Raw genomic sequence first — 22677 nt, 5'->3', positions numbered from 1 at the left:
TCAAGCAATTCTCCTGCCTCAGCCTCCTGAGTAACTGGGACCACAGGCACGTGCCACCATGCCAGGCTAATTTTTGAATTTTTAGTAGAGACAGGGTTTCACCAATGTTGGCCAGGCTTGTCTTGAACTACTAACTAGCCTGATCCACCTGCCTCAGCCTCTCAAAGTGCTGGGATTACGGGTGTGAGCCACCACACCCAGCCCAGTATGCATGAACCTTCTAATGGAGATGTGACTGGGTTAACCCAAATGCAGTGGCACAGATGTGAACAAGTCCTGATACGATTAAAATGGACTTTCAGAAAAACAAACCTGTTACTGTTACGAAGAATGTATTAACACAGGTGAAACTGTCACTGAAATGCCAGGGTTTCAGTCTAGGTCCTACTGATCACTGTACAGAAAGCCAATCCCTGAGACAACAATATTGCCGGGGAAGAAGGCTTTAATCAAGTACTATAGCCAAGGAGATGGGAGATCAGTCTCAATTCCGTCTTCCTGACTAAAATTAGAGGTTTATATAGCAGGGAAGAAATGTAACTATATGTGGAAAACAGGAATCAGGGAGGGGTAACAAAGAGAAGTTGATCAAGAAGAAGCAGGTGGTTGGTTAGGCAATCACAATGGGTGAGGGATATGGTGTCTCATTGTCCAGATGCAGTGATCTGGTAAGTTTCAGCTCCTTGATACTATCTGGAGGACTGATGGTTGGTTTCCTGAAAAAGGAACTCAGATATGACAAATGTAACCTTTTCAAATTTTAAGACTGAGAGGATCAATTTCTATTTTTATTCAAAGAAACCACAAATATCAGTTCTATGGGACAATTAGACCAATTACAAAGTCAAGTTTACATGAGCCCTTGAAAAAAAAAAATTCAACAAATAAAACATAAACTGATAAGGGCTTAGGCAAAGATTGTTATTGTGGGCATTGAGAAGAATTAATACATCTGAGAAATGACTCAAAGAAAAATGTAGAAATGAAAGGTAGAAATTTCAAACCTAGGTAAAGAAGGCAACAGTAATTCCATGGACAGAAATACAAGAGTTGGGAAAGGAAATTATACATGAAAATCTCAGAGTTAAGATGGCCGAATAGGAACAGCTCCAGTCTACAGCTCCCAGTGTGAGCAATGCAGAAGACAGGTGATTTCTGCATTTCCAACTGAGGTACCGGGTTCATCTCACTGGGGCGTGTCAGACATTTGGTGCAGGACAGTGGGTGCAGCCCACCGAGTGAGAACCGAAGAAGGGCAAGGCATCGTCTCACCCAGGAAGCGCAAGGGGTAAGGGAATTCCCTTTCTTAGCCAACGGAAACCATGACACACAGCACCTGGAAAATCAGGTCACTCCCACCCTAATCCTGTGCTTTTCCAAGGATCTTAGCAAAGGGCACACCAGGAGATTATATCCCGTGCCTGGCTCAGAGGGTCCCACAACCACGGAGACTCACTCACTGCTAGCACAGGAGTCTGAGATCTAACTGCAAGGCAGCAGCAAGGCTGGGGGAGGGGCGCCCGCCATTGCTGAGGCTTGAGTAGGTAAACAAAGTAGCCACAAAGCTCCAACTGGGTGGAGCCCACTCCAGCTCAAGGAGGCCTGCCTTCCTCTGTAGACTCCACCTCTGGGGGCAGGGCATAGCCAAACACAAGGCAGCAGAAACCTCTGCAGATTTAAATGTCCCTGTCTGACAGCTTTGAAGACAGTAGTGGTTCTCCCAGCATGGAGCATGAAATCTGAGAACGGACAGACTGCCTCCTCAAGTGGGTCCCTGACCCCCCAGTAGCCTAACTGGGAGGGACCCCCCCAGTAGGGGCAGACTGACACCTCACACGGCTGGGTACCCCTCTGAGACAAAGCTTCCAGAGGAACAATCAGGCAGCACCATTTGCTGTTCAGCAATATTCTCTCTTCTGCAGCCTCCACTGCTGATACCCAGGCAAACAGGGTCTGGAGTGGACCTCCAGCAAACCCCAACAGACCTGCAGCTGAGGTTCCTGACTGTTAGAAGGAAAACTAACAAACAGAAAAGACATCAACACCAAAACCCCATCTGTATGTCACCATCATCAAAGACCAAGGGTAGATAAAACCACACAGATGGGGAAGAAAACAGAGCAGAAGAGCTGAAAATTCTAAAAATCAGAGTGCCTCTCCCCCTCCAAAGGAACGCAGCTCCTCGCCAGCAACGGAACAAAGCAGGATGGAGAATGACTTTCACAAGTTGAGAGAAGAAGACTTCAGACAATCAAACTTCTCCGAGCTAGAGGAGGAAGATCGAACCCATCACAAAGAGGCTAAAAACCTTGAAAAAAGATTAGACAAATGACTAACTAGAATAAATAATGCAGAGAAGTCCTTAAATGACCTGTTGGAGCGAAAACCGTGGCACGAGAACTACGTGACAAATGCACAAGCTTCAGTAACTAATTCGATCAACTGGAAGAAAGGGTGTCAGTGATTGAAGATCAAATGAATGAAATGAAGCAAGAAGAGAAGTTTAGAGAAAAAAAGAGTAAAAGAAATGAACAAAGCCTCCAAGAAATATGGGACTATGTGAAAAGACCAAATCTACATCTGATTGGTGTAACTGAAAGTGACTGGGAGAATGGAACCAAGTTGGAAAACACTCTGCAGGATATTATCCAGGAGAACTTCCCCAACCTGGCAAGGCAGGCCAACATTCAAATTCAGGAAATACAGAGAACACCATAAAGATACTCCTCGAGAAGGGCAACTCCAAGAAACATAACTGTCAGAGTCACCAAAGTTGAAACAAAGGAAAAAATGTCAAGGAAAGCCAAAGAGAATGATGGGCTTCCCTTTGTGGGTAACCCAACCTGACTAACAGCACATCTCTTGGCAGAAACTCTACAAGCCAGAAGAGAGTGGAGGCCAATATTAAACATTCTTAAAGAAAAGAATTTTCAACCCAGAATTTCATATCCAGCCAAACTAAGTTTCATAAGTGAAGGAGAAAGAAAATCCTTTACAGACAAGCAAATGCTTAGAGATTTTGTCACCACCAGGCCTGCCCTACAAGAGCTCCTGAAGGAAGCACTAAACATGGAAAGGAACAACCAGTATCAGCCACTGCAAAAACATGCCAAATTGTAAAGACCATCAATGCTAGGAAGAAACTGCATCAACTAGCAAAAAAAATAACTAGCTAACATCATAATGACAGGATCAGATTCACACATAACAATATTAACCTTAAATGTAAATGGGCTAAATGCTCCAATTAAAAGACACAGACTGGCAAATTGGATAAAGAGTCAAGCCCTATCAGTGTGCTGTATTCAGGAGACCCATCTCACACGCAGAGACACACATAGGCTCAAAATAAAGGGATGGAGGAAGATCTACCAAGCAAATGGAAAACAAAAAAATGGCAGGGGTTGCAATCCTAGTCTCTGATAAAGCAGACTTTAAACCAACAAAGATCAAAAGAGACAAAGAAGGCCATTACATAATAGTAAAGGGATCAATTCAACAAGAAGAGCTAACTATGCTAAATATATATGCACCCAATACAGGAGCACCCAGATTCATAAAGCAAGTCCTTAGAGACTTACAAAGAGACTTAGACTCCCATACAATAATAATGGGAGACTTCAACACCCCACTGTCAACATTAGACAGATCAACGAGACAGAAAGTTAACAAGGATATCCAGGAATTGAACTCATCTCTGCAGCAAGCAGACCTAATAGACATCTACAGAACTCTCCACCCCAAATCAACAGAATATACATTCTACTCAGCACCACATCACACTTATTCCAAAACTGACCACATAGTTGGAAGTAAAGCACTCCTCAGCAAATGTAAAAGAACAGAAATTATAACAAACTGTCTCTCAGACCACAGTGCAATCAAACTAGAACTCTGGATTAAGAAACCCACTCAAAACTGCTCAACTACATGGAAACTGAACAACCTGCTCCTGAATGACTACTGGGTACATAACGAAATGAAGGCAGAAATAAAGATGTTCTTTGAAACCAATGAGAACAAAGATACAACATACCAGAATCTCTGGGACACATTTAAAAAAGTGTGTAGAGGGAAATTTATAGCACTAAATGCCCACAAGAGAAAGCAGGAAAGATCTAAAACTGACACCCTAACATCACAATTAAAAGAACTAGAGAAGCAAGAGCAAAAAAACATACTCAAAAGCTAGCAGAAGGCAAGACATAACTAAGATCAGAGCAGAACTGAAGGAGATAGAGACACAAAAAACTCTCCAAAAAAATCAATGAATCCAGGAGCTGTTGTTTTGAAAAGATCAACAAAATTGATAGACCACTAGCAAGACTAATAAGGAAGAAAATAGAAAAGAATCAAATAGATGTAATAAAAAATGATAAAGGGGATATCACCACTCACCCCACAGAAATACAAACTACCATCAGAGAATATTATAAACACCTCTAAACAAATAAACTAGAAAATCTAGAAGAAATGGATAAATTCCTGGACACATATACCTTCCCAAGACTAAACCAGGAAGAAGTTGAATCCCTGAACAGACCAGTAACAGGCTCTGAAATTGAGGCAAAAATTAATAGCCTACCAACCAAAAAAGTCCAGGGCCAGACGGATTCACAGTCCAATTCCACCAGAGGTACAAGGAAGAGCTGGCACCATTCCTTCTGAAACTTTTCTAATCAATAGGAAAAGAGGGAATCCTCCCTAACTCATTTTATGAGGCCAACATCATCCTGATACCAAAGCCTGGCAGAGACACAAGAAAAAAACAAAATTTTAGACCAATATCCCTGATGAACATCGATGCAAAATCCTCAATAAAATACTGGCAAACCGAATCCAGCAGCCCATCAAAAAGCTTATCCACCATGATCAAGTGGGCTTCATTCCTGGGATGCAAGGCTGGTTCAATATATGCAAATCAATAAACATAATCCAGCATATAAACAGAACCAAAGACAAAAACCATATGATTATCTCAATAGATGCAGAAAAGGCTTTGACAAAATTCAACAGTCATTCATGGTAAAAACTTCAATAAATTCGGTATTGTTGGAACGTATCTCAAAATAATAAGAGCTATTTATGACAAACCCACAGCCAATATCATACTGAATGGGCAAAACCTGGAAGCATTCCCCTTGAAAACTGGCACAAGACAGGGATGCCCTCTCTCACCACTCCTATTCAACATAGTGTTGGAAGTTCTGGCCAGGGCAATCAGGCAAGAGAAAGAAATAAAGGGTACTCAATTAGGAAAAGAAGAAGTCAAATTGTCCCTGTTTGCAGATGACATGATTGTATATTTAGACAACCCCATCATCTCAGCCCCACATCTCCTTGAGCTGATAAGCAACTTCAACAAAATCTCAGGATACGAAATCAATGTGCAAAAACTGCAAGCATTCTTATACACCAGCAACACACAAACAGAGAGCCAAATCATGAGTGAACTCCCATTCACAATTTCTTCAAAGAAAATAAAATATCTAGGAATCCAACAAGGGATGTGAAGAACCTCTTCAAGGAGAACTACAAACCACTGCTCAACGAAATAAAAGAGGACACAAACAAATGGAAGAACATTCCATGCTCATGGATAGGAAGAATCAATATCGTGAAAATGGCTATACTGCCCAAGGTAATTTATAGATTCAATGCCATCCCCATCAAGCTACCAATGACTTTCTTCACAGAATTGGGAAAAGCTACTTTAAAGTTCATATGGAACCATAAAAGAGCCCACATTGCCAGGACAATCCTAAGCAAAAAGAACAAAGCTGGAGGCATCATGCTATCTGACTTCAAAGTATACTACAAGGCTACTGTAACCAAAAAAGCATGGTACTGTTACCAAAACAGAGATATAGACCAATGGAACAGAACAGAGCCCTCGTTAATAATACCACACATCTGCAACCATCTGATGTTTGATGAACCTGACAAAAACAAGAAATGGGGAAAGGATTCCCTATTTAATAAATGGTGCTGGCAAAACTGGCTAGTCACCTGTGGAAAGCTGAAGTTGGATCCCTTCCTTACTCCTTATACAAAAATTAATTCAAGATGGACTAGAGACTTAAATTTTAGACCTAAAACCATAAAAACCCTAGAAGAAAACCTAGACAATACCATTCAGGAAATAGGCATGGGCAAGGACTTCATGTCTAACACACCAAAAACAATGGCAACAAAAGCCAAAATTGACAAATGGGATCTAATTAAACTAAAGAGCTTCTCCACAGTGAAAGAAACTACCATCAGAGTGAACAGGTAACCTACAGAATGGGAGAAAATGTATGCAATCTACTCATCTGACAAAGGGCTAATATCCAGAATCTACAAAGAACTCAAACAAATTTACAAGAAAAAAACAACTCCATCAAAAAGTGGGCAAAGGATATGAACAGACACTTCTTTTTATGCAACCAACAGACATGTGAAAAACTGCACATCGTCACTGGCCATCAGAGAAATGCAAAACAAAACCACAATGAGATTACCATCTCACACCAGTTAGAATGGCAATCATTAAAAAGTCAGGAAACAATAGGTGCCGGAGAGGATGTGGAGAAATAGGAACACTTTTACACTGTTGGTAGGACTGTAAACTAGTTCAACCATTGTGGTGGAAGACAGTGTGGTGAATCCTCAAGGATCTAGAACTAGAAATACCATTTGACCCAGCCATCCCATTACTGGGTATATATCCAAAGGATTATAAGTTATGCTGCTATAAAGACACATGCACACGTGTGTTTATTGTGGCACTATTCACAATAGCAAAGATTTGGAACCATCCCAAATGTCCATCAGTGATAGACTGGATTAAGAAAATGTGGCACATATACACCATGGAATACTATGCAACCATAGAAAAGGATGAGTTCATGTCCTTTTAAGGGACATGGATGAAGCTGGAAACCATCATTCTCAGCAAACTATCACAAGAACAGAAAACCAAACACCTCATGTTCTCACTCATAGGTGGGAATTGAACAATGAGAACACTTGGACACAGGAAGGGGCACATCACACACTGGGGCCTGTTGTGGGGTGGGGGTAGTGGGGAGGGATAGCATTAGGAGATATACCTAATGTAAATGACAAGTTAATGGGTGCAGCGCACCAACATGGCACATGTATACATATATAACAAACCTGCACGTTGTGCACATGTACCCTAGAACTTAAAGTATAATTTAAAAAAAAAAAGTCTTTACCTTAAAGAAATAAAAATAAAAAAATAAAAGGAGCATTCAAAAAGTTAAAAAAAAATAAAAAAAAAAAAACGGAAAAAAAGAGAAAATCTCAGAGTTACCCGAATTTCTTTTCTTGATCCAATAAAACTTGGCTGGAAACATTCATAGTATGGCCAAAGTCCACCATGCTGAATAAGACAGACCTACACTAGATCTCATGGAGAGTTTGGAGTGACATTAATTTTTTTCTTTGTCTTCTGGCTACATCAGGGTTTTAGAGTAGCTCCTGAGACATTTGTTTATTTAAGGGATTTTGAATAATTAAGGCCCTACCTACTGTTTAAATGCTGATTGAAATATACTGAAACTTTGGCAAGGAAAACACCTTGGTTTTTAGATGGATGATCCATGATTTGAATGGATATCAATGTTTCTGTTGACAAGAAAGTTCCATCTAGATAATGCATTTGATGAAATGTTTTCTCCAAATTAGAACTTTCTAATTAGACATTATCTTCCAGAAAGTTCATATCACTAAGACAGATAAAATGGGTTGTATAGATTATCACTCAAAATGAGATGAAATAGCAATAGTTAGTTTGGGAAAAGTGTCAAATGAAACGTTTAATAATAAAAAACATTTATTTAACAATTACTACATGTCAGAAACTATGTTAAGTGCTTTATATGCATTATTTGATTTAATTAGCACATAATCACATGAAATACACACTTTTATTATCCTCATTTTCCAGATGAAGAAATTGACCAGAGAGGTTAAGTAAATTGTCTAAGATTGTGCAAAGTTATTTAAGGATAGAGCCAGAGTTAGGATTATGTGTAACATGGCGCTGAAGTCCTCATTCTTAGCTGCTACACTGTGCTCGTCTCTTCTGACTTCAGTGATCAAACAAGGCGATTGTGAATTTTACTAAACCTTTCCACACTCAACCCACAGAAGACATGATTTCTGTCGTGTGTGACAAAACAAGGTTTTATTTATAAAATATGCCACTGAATGTTTAGCAACGTGTGTTCTCACATAGCTGGCAATGGTATCTTTACTTGTACTGGGCTTAGTGCAGTTAGAACTTAAATTTCTAGAAGCTGCGTATAAACATGTTCTAAAATTTTGTTGTTGTTGCCTTAGTAACTTTATTGTGACCTGAGTGTTCCACGAGCATCCTAAACTTAGGCTGGGGATATGAAAATCTATTTTATAATGGTTTTGGGAAAAAGCAAGGTATTAGCAAAAAATTAGAAGATTCTGAATGCTATTACAACAAAGTATACACTTAAATGAAATGCAATAACAACAAAGTGTACCTTTGAAAAATATTCAATAAACTGAATGAAATTTAAAAATATATGGCATTTGTATTTATATGTGAATAAGACTTTCTAACCCATCTATTTCTAAAAAAACTTACGTTTAATAATAGACAAAATGCATGCTAAAGAATTATAATTTTATTTTTTCTTCACCTGTAAAACTGATGAAAATTGTTTGTTATTTTCACAGCTGAATTTTTATTCCTCTTGTGGGGTGTTTATCTCTGCTATGCAGTGCGGACAGTCCCATCGGCATTCCATGAGCCCCGCTATATGGCTGTTGCAGTTCACAATGAGCTCATCATCTCTGCTATATTCCATACAATTAGGCAAGTGATCTGTAGAGCTAGTAAATACCTTTTATTTTTCTGATATGTTGCATTTTAAATAGCAAAATTAGATAAGATGCATAATAGAAAGACTTAGGAAAGATAGCATTTTATAAGTTGACTAATTTCTTTTATAGATATGGAAAATGAATAGTTTGTTTTTAAAGCTGTTGTTCCTTCTGCTGTGTTGTTTATTGCCTTCTATTTTGAAGGTTAACTCAATGTTATTGTACTATCTTAAGCCACTTATGGAAGTATAATGGAGTATTGTTTATAATATGTAGCACTTTTCGTTATGAAGATATAATGCAGTATGTGCATACATTGTAAAGCAGATACAGTTAACTCATCTATGTTTTCATTCGTGTTTAATGGGCTGGTTTATATTTTCAAAATCTCAGTATTCATATAGACAACTTATATGTATGAATTCTGTGGAATTCAAAACACAAAAACTACTTCAATCTGATGACTAGATTATCATGTGCAATGGGCTTTGCCACTGTCACACATTCTAGTAATGAATTTCTGGGATAAGAATGTATAGCTTGGTCCTCTATTTTGTGATCATCCCAGGTTTCTCTTTAGCAGACAAGAACAGAGGAAGAAGACAGTGGCTTATCATGAAGTGAACAAAATGAAACATATATGACTTATCTTCTGAAAATGTGTCCCTGATTCATATTTGAAAATGAAATGAAACTCTCAGGGCAGAACTGTAAGAAGGAATTCTGTCATTTAAAAAGCAACAAAAAGATGTCATTCAATTGCTTGACAGATATGGAAAGTCAGGACACACTCAAGAAAATTAGAAATGTTGAATATTTGTCTCTGGACTCAGAGACAAATCCCCTTTCTTTGGTTTCTGTTCCATTTTTGGCCTTCAGACTCTCCTGGAGATCAGTGAGAATGGAAGAGGGGGTGGGAGGAGGAGGCTGTGGGCCTGGGGGAGTTCTGTAGGATGCCTATCCTCTCTGACTTTAGTCAACAATCAGAAGATGCGGTCTTGCATCATTAGAAAGAGACATTGCCAGACAGCAGTGGACCACTGTTACTGCCTACACTTTTAAAACTCTTAAATAAGAAAAGGAGGTATCTATGGTCTGACAACACTGGAAACTCCATCAAGAGGCCAGGAATCTAGAGAACTGGCCTCTTTGCTTTGTCTTGCCCTCTCTCTCAAGAGAGAGGAGAAAGAAAGACGTTAGAAAAGGAAGGAAAGATAACAATGGAAATATAAGATTTTAAATAAGCAAAGTAAGAAATGGTTTTTCAGCTACTCAGACTGGAGTTTCAGGACCTAAGAGAGGATGCCCTCAGTCGACAGTATCTTGAGTGCCATAGAACGTCTCCTCCTGATGCCAGAGCTCAATCAGCCTTGCCATTTTCCCCAGACTTTCTTCCAAGAAAAGCTACTTTTTTGCTTATTTGCAGAGTATTTCATGATACAACAAACATGCTTTTCTGCAACCAGTTACAAGTTAAATGTTAACAAATCAACTAAAGAGTTATAAACCAGTAAGGCGGCCTCTCAGAGATGAGTTTAAATGTCTTCTATGGTCAAAGTGTGCTTATGTAGTGCAGAAGATTGTCCACCAGCCTTTTAATAAACTGCTGGATTTTTTTAGAAAGAAATTGTCCAAGTACTTAAATCTGTTTACAGGTTTAATATCTAAATATCCTTTTATTCCTTAAAGCTGACTCTGTTCAGTTATTAATCATTAAATTTCTTTTCTTAATAGATGTCAAACTCTAAACTGACCCAGGTTCTTTCAGGAGTAGGCATGGTAAACTATCCTTAAATGAATCTTTTAAAAGTTTAGGCTGAGCACAGTGGCTCACGCCTGTAATCCCAGCACTTTGGGAGGCTGAGGTGGGTGGATCACGAGGTCAGGAAATCAAGACCATCCTGGCTAACATGGTGAAACCCTGTCTCTACTAAAAATACAAAAAATTAGCAGGGCGTGGTGGCAGGCGCTGGTAGTCTCAGCTACTTGGGAGGCTGAGGCAGGAGAATGGCGTGAACCCAGGAGGTGGAGGTTGTGGTGAGTGGAGATTGTGCCACTGCACTCCAGCATGGGTGACAGAGCAAGACTCCATCTCAGAAAAAAAACAGATGTTAAAGAAAAATCGTAAAACGATAAAGAAAAAAGTAAACTCCCCAATCACACTACCCAAAGATAATCACTGTTGACATCTTAGTATATCACTTTTAGATGTTTATGTGTGTTTGCATATTTATGATACATTGATAGTCTCCTTTTCAGTGTCACTATGCAAGTTAGCATGCTGAGAAGTCCTGCTGCAAGAAATCCTATTTAACTAGCATTTTGCAAACTTAATTGACCATGGAATCCCCCTAAACCTCACTTGACATTTGATAACAGCATCCCCACTTCAGAAAATACTGTTTTACTACTGATTCAAGGTGACAGGAAGTACACGTTAAATACTGATTGAAAACAGCTTTACTACTTTGCTTTAAATCTTTCCTACAGAGCCCTAAGCAACCCACTGGCCCAGCCGGAATCACATGAACATGAGCTTGGTTCTTACAGACACATGCTCTGATTGAATGCTCCATGTTGAACCTAGTAAATTTGGTGTTGAGTAGACATGACGTACTTGCAAGATCAATTTTCTTACAGACAACTGTGTGGACCCTTGTTATTTTTGAAAAGTGAGAACTTCCATTGGTAGCAGTAACTAGCTTGATAGGCTTTGATTTTTTTAGCAAGCTTAAATAAACCTGAAGAAGCCCTATGTTTTAAGTTCCAAATTTGACCTACTATATCTTTCTGCCTAGACTAGATTGGATCAGACTGTGGTACATTGACTATAAAGAATCATAGCATATATTAGCTACTCTCAGAAATTTAATTTATATGTCTCTAAAGGATGAAGGAATGGAATTATAGTTTAACACAGTAAATCTGCATAACCCTGATTTTGAGGGAATTGATAGGGAAAAAGTAACAGGCAATAATAAATCAAGGATGTACAATGTCTTATTTACATATGGACTGAATTTATATATGTGATGGTTCAAATATTTTTAAAGTCCAAGAATAAGCAGCAATAACATAATAATTTAAATCAGCTATATCCATCTTGGTAATTTTTTTCTTGAATGGAATAATATAAGACTTCCAACATTGAAAAATATATTCTCTATCAATATAGCATGTGTTCTTTCTTATATGCTTAAAATATAAAATTGTTTGTATGTATATATGCATATACACATATATAAGTTAAAAACTATGACCACACATTATATATAGATTTACCTTCATTCATACCAAATTGTCAAATTGCACAAAAATAGACTAATAAGAAGTCTAAAAGGATAAATAATGCAGAGGCGCTTTACCTAGCCTATTATAATCCCTTATTATTTTTAGTGCTAAGCATAAAGCAAACCTGTGAGAAAGTACAAGACTTTTAAAAGTGTGTTTATTTTTAACCTCAATTTTCAAATATTTTATGCTCCTGGCTTTTAGACCTATTTTTTAAAAGATGAAATACTCTTGAAAAAATAAAGCTTTAAAATTACCACAAAACCCAGTTTTTCTCAAAATATTTCTAGTCGGAATTACAACCTTAAAAACATGGCAGTAATTTAAAACTGATTAATTTGGGAGTGATGTCTGTATATTTAACAGTTGGTGGTTTTTTGAAGGTTCAGTATTTTAAATTATGTGCAAGCATTTGTCCTTCTAGATATTGTCATGCTAGCTTAAAGTGTATTTGGTTTGCATTTAAGATGGAATTCTCAGTACATGAGGATCCTTTTATGAATTTGTCTCCTTTAATGTAACTTTCTGCTCCAATACTGGAATGACCCCCAACAGACTGTATTTGCATTATTTTTCCAGAGTGTTATATCCCTTATATGCCTCAGTGACTGTTACTTATTACTGAGTATAATGATCGTATTTCAATGCTTAAAACAAAAAACAAACAAACAAAAAAAACCTGACCCAGGAAAACAGACTGTGTCAAAAGTCTTTTCAGAAACTTTTGTCAAAACTGGTTCAGTTTTGTAGTCATATTCAAGGTATGTGTAAGGTCACACTTTTCTCACAAAGAAGTTAGAGAAGATGGTTAGCCAGAAAGCCCTATCCCTCTTTAATGAAATGTGAGCTATTGTGATGAGTGCCCTATACTTTATGTATGTTACAAGCTTATTTGGTTTGCATCTCTAGACACAAGGGAAAACAATTCTCCATTTTGGGTAACTCCTGAGCTTCCATTTTAGCTTGATATCCTTAAGGGAGCAGCATGGAGGTGAAAATGAGAAAGAAATCCTCTTGATGACAATTTTAAACATTAATGATAATTTACTTAGTAAATTTGTCATTAATATGGTAGAATGAAGATATAAAAGTTAGTTTCTTCCCATTTTAGCCATTAATATATGTTTGTTTTGTGATTATAATATGGGCATTTTCTTAGGATGTTAACTTTGCAAATTTGATGATGTAAAACAAAATTGTAATTCTCTGATTTCAAGTGGCAAAATGTCATATTTTGCCTTCATGGATAAAGAATGGATAAGACCTTTATAAAAGCAACCCCTGGTTTCTGCGTAAGGGTGAATCCTTAAAACATGAACTGTGTACATACACCTATTAATCTATGAAAATATTCCCAAATTACTAGAGTAAACCTTAGTACTGAATTTCTCACCATTTTTCCTGCAGAGGCATACTGGAACACAACTTTATAAATTTCTCAGTAAGATAAGATTTTTAAATACTGCATTTTAAATTTTAGACCGTTTGATAATTTGGAACAATTTATTTTAAAGGGTACATTTTACAAACCATTAGTATGTTTCATTAAGTGGTTTTATTCATTGTTTTATCATTTGAATCGTTGGATTAGTCACAAAGATAATTGTCCACCTTTTTTCTTAATTATAATTCTTTTTAAACATTGATGTTTTGTAGGCAAATTATGAGTTCTAAGAAGATTAGAACTCATAACTCTGCAAATTTGTATTATAAGTTTGTAGTCTACTCCTCTTTTGAATTTACATATATTTCCACTTTGATTTTCGGAGGCCACTTTACATACAAAATAATAATCTTGGAAATTATGCTGCCTTTCTGTTAATCTAAAATCATAAATAATAAAAGGTTCATATCTTATGCATCAAATTAAGCTTCGACTTTATTCTTCTGAGATGAAAATATATGCCATAGAAACAGTAATACAATTTCCTTTTTGTTTTTTTTAATACAATGAGGAAAAAAGAGTTTCCAAGTAATCCTAGTGTTTTAAGTAGAATCTTAATCTTGGATTGTTAAACTCAATGAATTCTCATTTCAGATTTGTTCTTGCCTCGAGACTTCAGTCTGATTGGATGTTGATGCTGTATTTTGCACATACTCATTTGACTGTGACAGTCACCATCGGGTTGCTTTTGATTCCAAAGGTATTCTTCTGATATTCCTTTTTTTTTTTTTTTTTTTTTTTGCAAAACTTATTTTAAATGAACATGGATTTGTTTATCCTGTGGGCAAAGGGAGGTATGGAAATTTGCTTAACATTTAAAACAGTTTTAAAGCTCCCTCCTCAGGAAACTGGCTGGCTGTTTTCTTTTCGAATTTTGGAAACTTCTTACATTTTTAAATGACTTTGTTTGTACAAAAACCCATCATCTGTTTCAGTCTTTTTCCAAATATATTGATGTCTAATATGTTTTAATTATTATGGGCTCATTCTAGCTGTAACATCAAGATCATTCTTTAAAAGAACCCTCCTATTCTAAGAATCCTCTTGTTTGGATTCATATCCAGAGAAATCTTGTGTTTGAAACATTCAAATAATTTTTTATGTATATGGAAATAAATTTTTATATATAGAGGAATCTCCTTAATGATAGACACTGACAGACTTATCCAGGCAGCACCATGAAATGAGGAAAAATGAGCCAGGACTCAGAATGCAGGATTCTAGACTCATGGCTCTCCCAGAAACTGGCTGTGTGTTATGACAGTAGCCAGGACTGTTGATTTTTTTTTATGATGTAATAGTAAGGCTTCCTGGAATAAAATAAAATGATATTGGAGTTTTTTTCTGTGAGGGGAATGTATTATACAAATTATAGCATTATTATTATTTTCCTCTTTTATACGTAAACACAATAGTAGAACACTGTGTATCTTTTCAGTGCCACAAAATACAGTGTTAGCACAACTGAAACCAGAGTTGTGATTTCTTGTCTTTCACTCCAGGCTTTCCTCAACTCTCGCAGTTAACCAAAACATTGAGATTCAGCCTGATTGAAAAGGCTAAACCATTGTAAACAGAACAAGATACCTATACTTGAATTACATCAACTAGACACAAGTATTTGTATAGATTATCTTAACTATTTTAATACTTTGCATAATACGATTACAGTTTTTTTTTAGATGGATGGAGGTATACTGAGATTATTTAATAAATTGTTGCTGAGTTCCAAAGAGGAATGAAAACATCTGTTCATACAAAACACTTGTATATGAATATTCATAGCAGTGTTATTCATAATACACAAAAAGTAGGAACAACCCAAATGTTTACCGACTGATAAATGTATAAACAACATGTGGTATATCCATATGATGGAATATTATTTGTCAGTGAAAAGGAATGAAGTTCTGGCACATGTTACAACAATAAGAAGTGCAAAAGCCAGACACAAAATGCCACACATTGCATGATTCCATTTATGTGAAATGTCCAGAATGGGCAGATCTATAGAAACAGAAAGTAGATTAGTGTTTGTCACAGGCTGGGGGAAGGATGACTAGAAGTGATTGCTTAATGGATTCAAGGTTTCTCTTTGAGATGAATATTCCAAAACTATTCTGGAATTAAATAATAGTGATGGTTGCACAACCTCATGAATGTAACAACAAGAACTGACATGTACACTTTAAATTTATAATTTTTGTAGTATGTATGTGAATTCTATCTCAATAAAAAGAATGTTAAAATATTATACAGGGGCATTGCTAGGCATTGTTATATATCCTTAGAATAAGAGAAATGAACAGATAAAAACCTGTATTCTCACGGTACTTATATTCTGGAGAAGGGGAGAGGGGGAGGGGGAGACAGACAAATAAGGTATTTAAAACAGTATTTTAGATAGATAAGTGCCAAGGAATATATATATATATATATATATATATATATATATATATATATATATATATGCAATGTCTTACAGTGAGCTAGGTTCCACAGCTCATACTGAATTTCTGTTTCAGTTTTCACATTCAAGCAATAACCCACGAGATGATATTGCGACAGAAGCATATGAGGATGAGCTAGACATGGGCCGATCTGGATCCTACCTGAACAGCAGTATCAATTCAGCCTGGAGTGAGCACAGCTTGGATCCAGAGGACATTCGGGTAATGCCAGTACTCTATCTTTCTTCCTATTTCAGATTAGCCTTATTTATACAGGCAGGCATCTGTGGGTTGGTGGGGAGTGTGTGCATGCATGTGCATTCATGTTTGTGCGTGTATGTCTCAGAAAGAGGGAATGTGTTTGGGTATGAACTGAAGATGTCAAATGCAGAGTTAATCCAGTTCTGAAATATATGAACCATAGTATAAATTAGAATGCACAGGCCATTTCAGCTTTTATAAGTAGCCTGGTCAACCTCAGGAGTCTTAACTGACTTATTGGTATTCATAGTGATGAACTGATTAGACATGTTCCATAATACATGTTTATGACATCTTGCTTAGGGAAAGGTAGGATAGATCTGTGGAGCAGAGAGGAGAGCCTGGATTATTTAAAATAATCTACGACAACATATCAGCGTCTGAAGGAAGCAGATGTTTTTAGCAGTCAAAGGACTGTTACCCTCTAAGCCTAATCTAACATCACATGTAACTTTATCAATGGCTACATGATGCTTCCAATACTACTCAGGGATATGGTTCACCTATAAACAACATGCTGTGTTTTGTGCTGGTCCAGGCTCAGTCTGGTCCACACAACTTGAATGTGCAAAGTGCTTGCTCCTTAATGCAAGGTTAGAATACATGAGTTCATGTCTTAAGGTCCACGCTTTATGTGAAACAAAACACAAAAGAATCAGAAAGTATAAATGGGGAGAAAATCGACAAGTACATATGCCAGAGAAAGCTGTAGAGCAGTTGCCCTAAAGAGCCCAAGTTTACTGAATTCTAGTACCATGTAGTGATCTTCTATGGCGAAACACTAAATTCTACACTTCTTTGAATTTGCTTTTGTTCTGGCAGGATGAGCTGAAAAAACTCTATGCCCAACTGGAAATATATAAAAGAAAGAAGATGATTACAAACAACCCTCACCTCCAGAAAAAGCGGTGCTCAAAGAAGGGCCTAGGTCGTTCCATCATGAGACGCATTACCGAGATCCCAGAGACAGTCAGCAGGCAGTGCTCTAAAGAGGACAAGGAGGGCACCGACCATGGCACAGCCAAAGGCACTGCCCTCATCAGGAAGAACCCCCCGGAGTCTTCAGGGAACACAGGGAAATCCAAGGAGGAGAACCTGAAAAACCGAGTCTTCTCACTCAAGAAATCCCACAGCACTTATGACCACGTGAGAGACCAAACGGAAGAGTCCAGTAGCCTACCCACAGAAAGCCAAGAGGAGGAGGTGACAGAAAATTCCACACTGGAATCCCTGTCGAGTAAGAAACTGACACAAAAACTAAAAGAAGACAGCGAGGCTGAGTCCACGGAGTCGGTGCCGTTGGTGTGCAAGTCAGCAAGTGCTCACAACCTCAGCTCAGAGAAGAAGCCTGGACACCCACGAACGTCAATGTTACAGAAGTCTCTCAGTGTCATAGCAAGTGCCAAGGAGAAGACTCTTGGATTAGCTGGGAAAACCCAAACAGCAGGTGTGGAAGAAAGTGCTAAATCCCAGAAACCTCTGCCAAAAGATAAAGAGACAAACAGAAATCACTCAAATTCTGATAACACAGAGCCTAAAGATCCTACCCCCCAAAACTCAAATCCTGCGGAGGAGCCAAGAAAGCCTCAGAAATCTGGGATTATGAAACAACAAAGGGTCAACCCCACCACTGCCAATTCTGACCTGAACCCAGGCGCCACCCAGATGAAGGACAACTTTGACATTGGGGAGGTGTGTCCTTGGGAGGTTTATGACCTGACCCCTGGTCCTGTGCCTTCAGAATCAAAAGTTCAAAAGCATGTATCTATTGTGGCTTCTGAAATGGAGAAAAACCCCACTTTTTCCTTAAAGGAGAAATCTCACCACAAGCCTAAGGCAGCTGAAGTTTGTCAGCAATCCAATCAGAAGTGCACAGATAAGGCTGAAGTATGCCTTTGGGGGATCCAAGGCCAGTCCATTTTGGAAGATGAGAAGCATTTCATTTCCAAGACTCCAGTTCTCCAAGAGAGGGCAAAAGAGGAGAACGGAGGTCAGCCTCATGCAGCCAAAGTGTGTGCTGGGCAGAGTGAAGAACTGCCCCCCAAAGCTGTAGCATCAAAAACAGAGAATGAAAATCTCAACCAAATAGGACACCAGGAAAAAAAGACATCCTCTGAGGAGAATGTGCGTGGCTCCTATAACTCAAGTAATAACTTCCAGCAACCTTTAATGTCACGAGCAGAGGTGTGCCCTTGGGAGTTTGAGACCCCAGCTCAACCAAATGCTGGAAGAAGTGTAGCTTTACCTGCTTCTTCTGCTCTAAGTGCAAGTAAGATAGCAGGGCCTCGGAAAGAAGAAGTCTGGGATACTTTTAAAGTGTAGCATCCCCAGGAAGAAGAGGAAAAGGAGGGAACCCCGGATTGGATAAAGACAGAAGATATAAGAATCAAAAATTCCCAAGAAGGATTTGTCAATCGAGGAAAACATGACGGATGGTGAGTGAAGTCAGAAGTATGGGTAGAAGAGGACCTGGGGGACAAGAGCAACAATGTCATAATGAAGTCAGACTTTGGTCAAGAAAGTCCTTCCCCTGGTAACACTAGGAAAATCTTTCCATTTCAGCATGTTTAAGGAAAATAGTCCACAATGTCTGCCCTGATCAATATTTACCCATGGGACTTTGAAGATCCTAGGCCAGGTAAACCAGGAGGCACAGAAGACGTACCAGATTTGCAAAGAAGGAAAAGGTATAAACGTATATAACTGAAATTCTAAGTAGCTGTCCGAGAAGAACTTACTTTACCTATTTAACCTTGATAGCACTGCTAATTTAATGCATCCCAAAAATCTCTTTTATATTAATGATTGCTTTCATTTTCTTATCAATGTATGTTTCAGTACATCGTTGTGTCTCATATTCAAGCATTCCAGATTGTATAATTTTTGCAAATAACTTTGGTATTATGTGACACAACACATTTATGCAATCTGCAGCTACTCAATTGTTATTGCACCTTACAGAATACCTGCTATCTATCAACTTTAGTTGATTCTTGAAGTACAGTAACCTTTCTCCGGCTTCGGAAGCCATCACTGTTACTATAAAAACTTTCAGTTTTGGCTGTGGTTTATATATTGTGACTTTGAATTTGACTCTATTATTTCACATCATGGTTTGTTATACTGTCTTAATCAGGGTTTTTTATACAAGTTGAGTTACTTGTTTTGCATTTCTTGTTAGGACTCAGAAGCTTTATTAATATTGGAGATCAAGTGGTCCTACTTAGTCATATGTCTCAATAAGTTAAGGACAACTTATCCATTGTTTATTCAAAGTCAGAGATAGATAACACCTTCATTCCAATTAATTGTCCCTTTTAACTCTTTCAGTATTTCATACTTAGCAGCATTTCCTAAGGAAGAAGCTAAGAGTGAGAAAAATATACTGTGCATTATTATTACCTTTGGAAAGGGAAGACTCTAGGGATGACATGAGAAGTATAGCAGTACTACAGACCCGGGAAGTTTGCCTTTCAAAAAAACACAGGTAGCTCCTGATAGCACTTTCAAGGGATTATTTTTTTAAAGCAAAAAATTATGGTAGCATCAAGATCATTGTATGGATATATTTTTATTATGTGCACTGGAAATACAGTATTTTAAAATACCTTAAACTATTTATTCTCGTAAACTCTTATTCATTGCTTCAGCTAGAGGTAGAATTTGCTGGGCTCAAATCCCAAAGAGGTTTTATAACCTTATTTATTCAAAGCCTATAAGGTGGTATGGAATCTTAATTCTCCCAAGCACTGGAAAATGTCTAAGTCCTGCAAATTGCCATTGTGAGCCACTTGCTCAAAATGTAACATGTAAGGTCTATTTGCAAGGCAAAGCAGCCCCCAAAGCATATTTTATAAAGCTTATTGCATTCCACACTGATCTCTTGGCATGGGAATCCTAAGCTGCCGACTTAGCCCTACCGATATGATCATGCAATGAGATTCCAAAGCTCGGTCTCAAAGAATCACTCAGAAATAGAACTGAGACTTCCCTTTTTCTCCCTGTAAACACCGAAGTATCAACTGCTTATTTGGCCAGGACACTCCCAGCACAAATAACTATTTGTTTATGTCACAAGCAGCAAGGAGGACATGCTAGGGTGATAAAAGATGGAGAAACAGAATCAGAGAGTGGATATAGGGCTGTTCTTAGTATTATTTTCAGTGGAAGGTAAAAACAGAATTCTCCATATTCATCGTCAAATTTTTCTCAGTGATTTTTTTATTCAGGAGTAAGCAAGCACTTCACTGTTTTGCAAAGCTGTGCACAAATCTTCCTCACCCATTTGCTGGCTTTATGCATTACTCAGGTTGGTGGGGTCAGTTTGAAAAGATATAGAAATTCTATTTTTGTGTCTTTACACCATTTATTTCTTTGATCTCTTCCTTTTCAATGAAGGGCCTATATGCTTGGTGACCTCCTTTAAGGAATCTTTGTGAATTGGGTTGGAAGTTCCTAGACCCACATACTTGTTTCATTTATGTCCGAAATTTGTTAGCACTTGATTCATTTCTTGAGAAATATGCGGTCAAGCATCAGTGACTTTCTATTGCACTTCAGGATTGATCCTGCTAGAGATGTGACTTAAAAAGACTTGCCAAATTATACCTTAGCGACATTCTATAGTTCATAGATTATTCTCCACCAGCATAAATCAGTGAGAGTGCCTAGAGTCTTTCTGAGAGTTTCATTGCCATTATCAACAAGAGAAGTTGAAATTTACAAGTCAGGAGGTTATTGTTCCAGATTGATAACCACAGAAAGTGAATAAACACTTTTAAGGTCGCAAACATTTGCTAGGTTGTCCTTCTCAATGCATGTGCAGGCTGCATCCTGTCCTTGTTTTTAAGCCAGGGTTTATAAATACGTAGATTTATACCAATCTTAATAGAATTGTATATTTTATGCAAGAATTAAATGCTTTACGACATGAAGTATAACTCAACCCATTGTAAACTTTGGTGGCAATATGGATTTGAAACTCGACAGTTCTCTTGTATTTGCTTCCTAGGTTTCTGCATGCAAGTTATGACAGGTAGGACTGAAAAAACACTGCCTTTTGACGTCTAGCATTTAGCAACTGAGAGTCGTAGAGTCAATAAAGCTGTAAGTCTCTTCACTTAATCTGTGGTTCTCCTAAAACTATAATCTGAAACCTACAGCATCCCACCATGAAATATTTGGTAAATTTATGTTGTGACGTGTTGCAGCATGTAAATAATTATAACTTCTCTGCAATAAAACATATTTATATGAAAGTGATTTGTGGGGATTTGTGTGTTCATCTATAGAAAACTGAATTCATTTAGTCTAACTTTAAAGGAAATTCCATATATTTGTTTGGCTCGGTATCCTTGTGCACATACATCCTCATGTTGCCAGTCTGTAGGAATATGTGATTAGTCAAATGTGGCCTCAAACACACAGGTAATCATTTGGGAAGCAAGCAAACCTATTCGTGGTTTTGATTTAAGACGGCTCTTCCCGAATGGGAACTAACTCAGCTACCTCTTTTGTTTGCTTGTTTACTCCACACACAGTACCAGGAAATCTGCTAAGAAGTGATGATACAAAGATAACCCCCCTTCAGGAACACTCAGGCCCATGAGAGTATCCAGTCACTGGTATAATAATAGGCAGATGAGCATAACTAAGGTCAGAGAAGTCTCCCTAGGGAGTTCAGGTTCACCAGGCTGAAATTCTGCAAAGGCAACAAACAGGTATCAAAGGGAAACTGTTGTAAGGCTGGAGACGGAACTGAGCACAGACTTACACACCACGCTTCAAGTTAACAGCAGCTTCATCCTGGAGCACTGGAAGCTATAGGGAAGCTTTTAAAAGTGGCATAATGAAGTCCAATATTAGATCATCTTGGAAGCAGCCCTGAAATGGACTGAAACGTGAAGAGACTAGAGGAAGGTAAAAAGATTAGTGTGAGAGTCATGATGAGAGAAGATGAGAGCCTAAAAAGGAGATGGAAAGATTCGTGTTTATTTCATCAAAATCACATCTCCAATTGGGTTTACTATTTTATTATACTCATGTGAAATGGGAAAAATCAGGTTACTTAGATAACTGTCAAATATAATTTTTTTTCTAAGTTTGTTGACATTTTGGCTAATTTCAAAAGCCTTGAAAGCCCTTTCTGAAGACTGGTAGACCTCATATCTGTTCATGAGAAAAGCTGAAGAACAGGATCCCAGGTTCCTGCCATGGGAAAACTTGGTACTAACCTGGCCTGGGAAAGAAGGCGTCTGGGGCATGTTGCAGTGTGTACTGAAGTTTCTACCAGCTCAGAAGCACTCTAGAAAGACAACCAAGCCTAACAAGAGGGAAGGGGAGGGAGGCTGGTCCCCACCT

General features: G+C 37.9%; 1 protein-coding gene across 1 annotated transcript in view; it reads left to right on the top strand.

Annotated features, from left to right (window-relative positions):
• Positions 1–21579, top strand: part of LOC105480013 (G protein-coupled receptor 158) — a 443658-nt gene extending 422079 nt beyond the window's left edge. The window contains exons 8-11 of the mRNA XM_011738438.3: positions 8725–8863; positions 14201–14306; positions 16132–16278; positions 17140–21579. Of these exons, the coding sequence (XP_011736740.2) occupies positions 8725–8863; positions 14201–14306; positions 16132–16278; positions 17140–18639 (1892 nt within the window). The 3' untranslated portion in view covers positions 18640–21579. The remainder of the gene's footprint in view (positions 1–8724; positions 8864–14200; positions 14307–16131; positions 16279–17139) is intronic.
• The last annotated feature ends 1098 nt before the right edge of the window (positions 21580–22677 follow it).

The sequence above is a fragment of the Macaca nemestrina genome, chromosome 9 (genome assembly GCF_043159975.1).
Source record: "Macaca nemestrina isolate mMacNem1 chromosome 9, mMacNem.hap1, whole genome shotgun sequence".
In the NCBI taxonomy this organism is placed as follows: domain Eukaryota; kingdom Metazoa; phylum Chordata; class Mammalia; order Primates; family Cercopithecidae; genus Macaca; species Macaca nemestrina.
The sequence above is the reverse complement of the archived record's forward strand: the minus strand, read 5'-3'. Positions and strand labels throughout refer to the sequence as shown.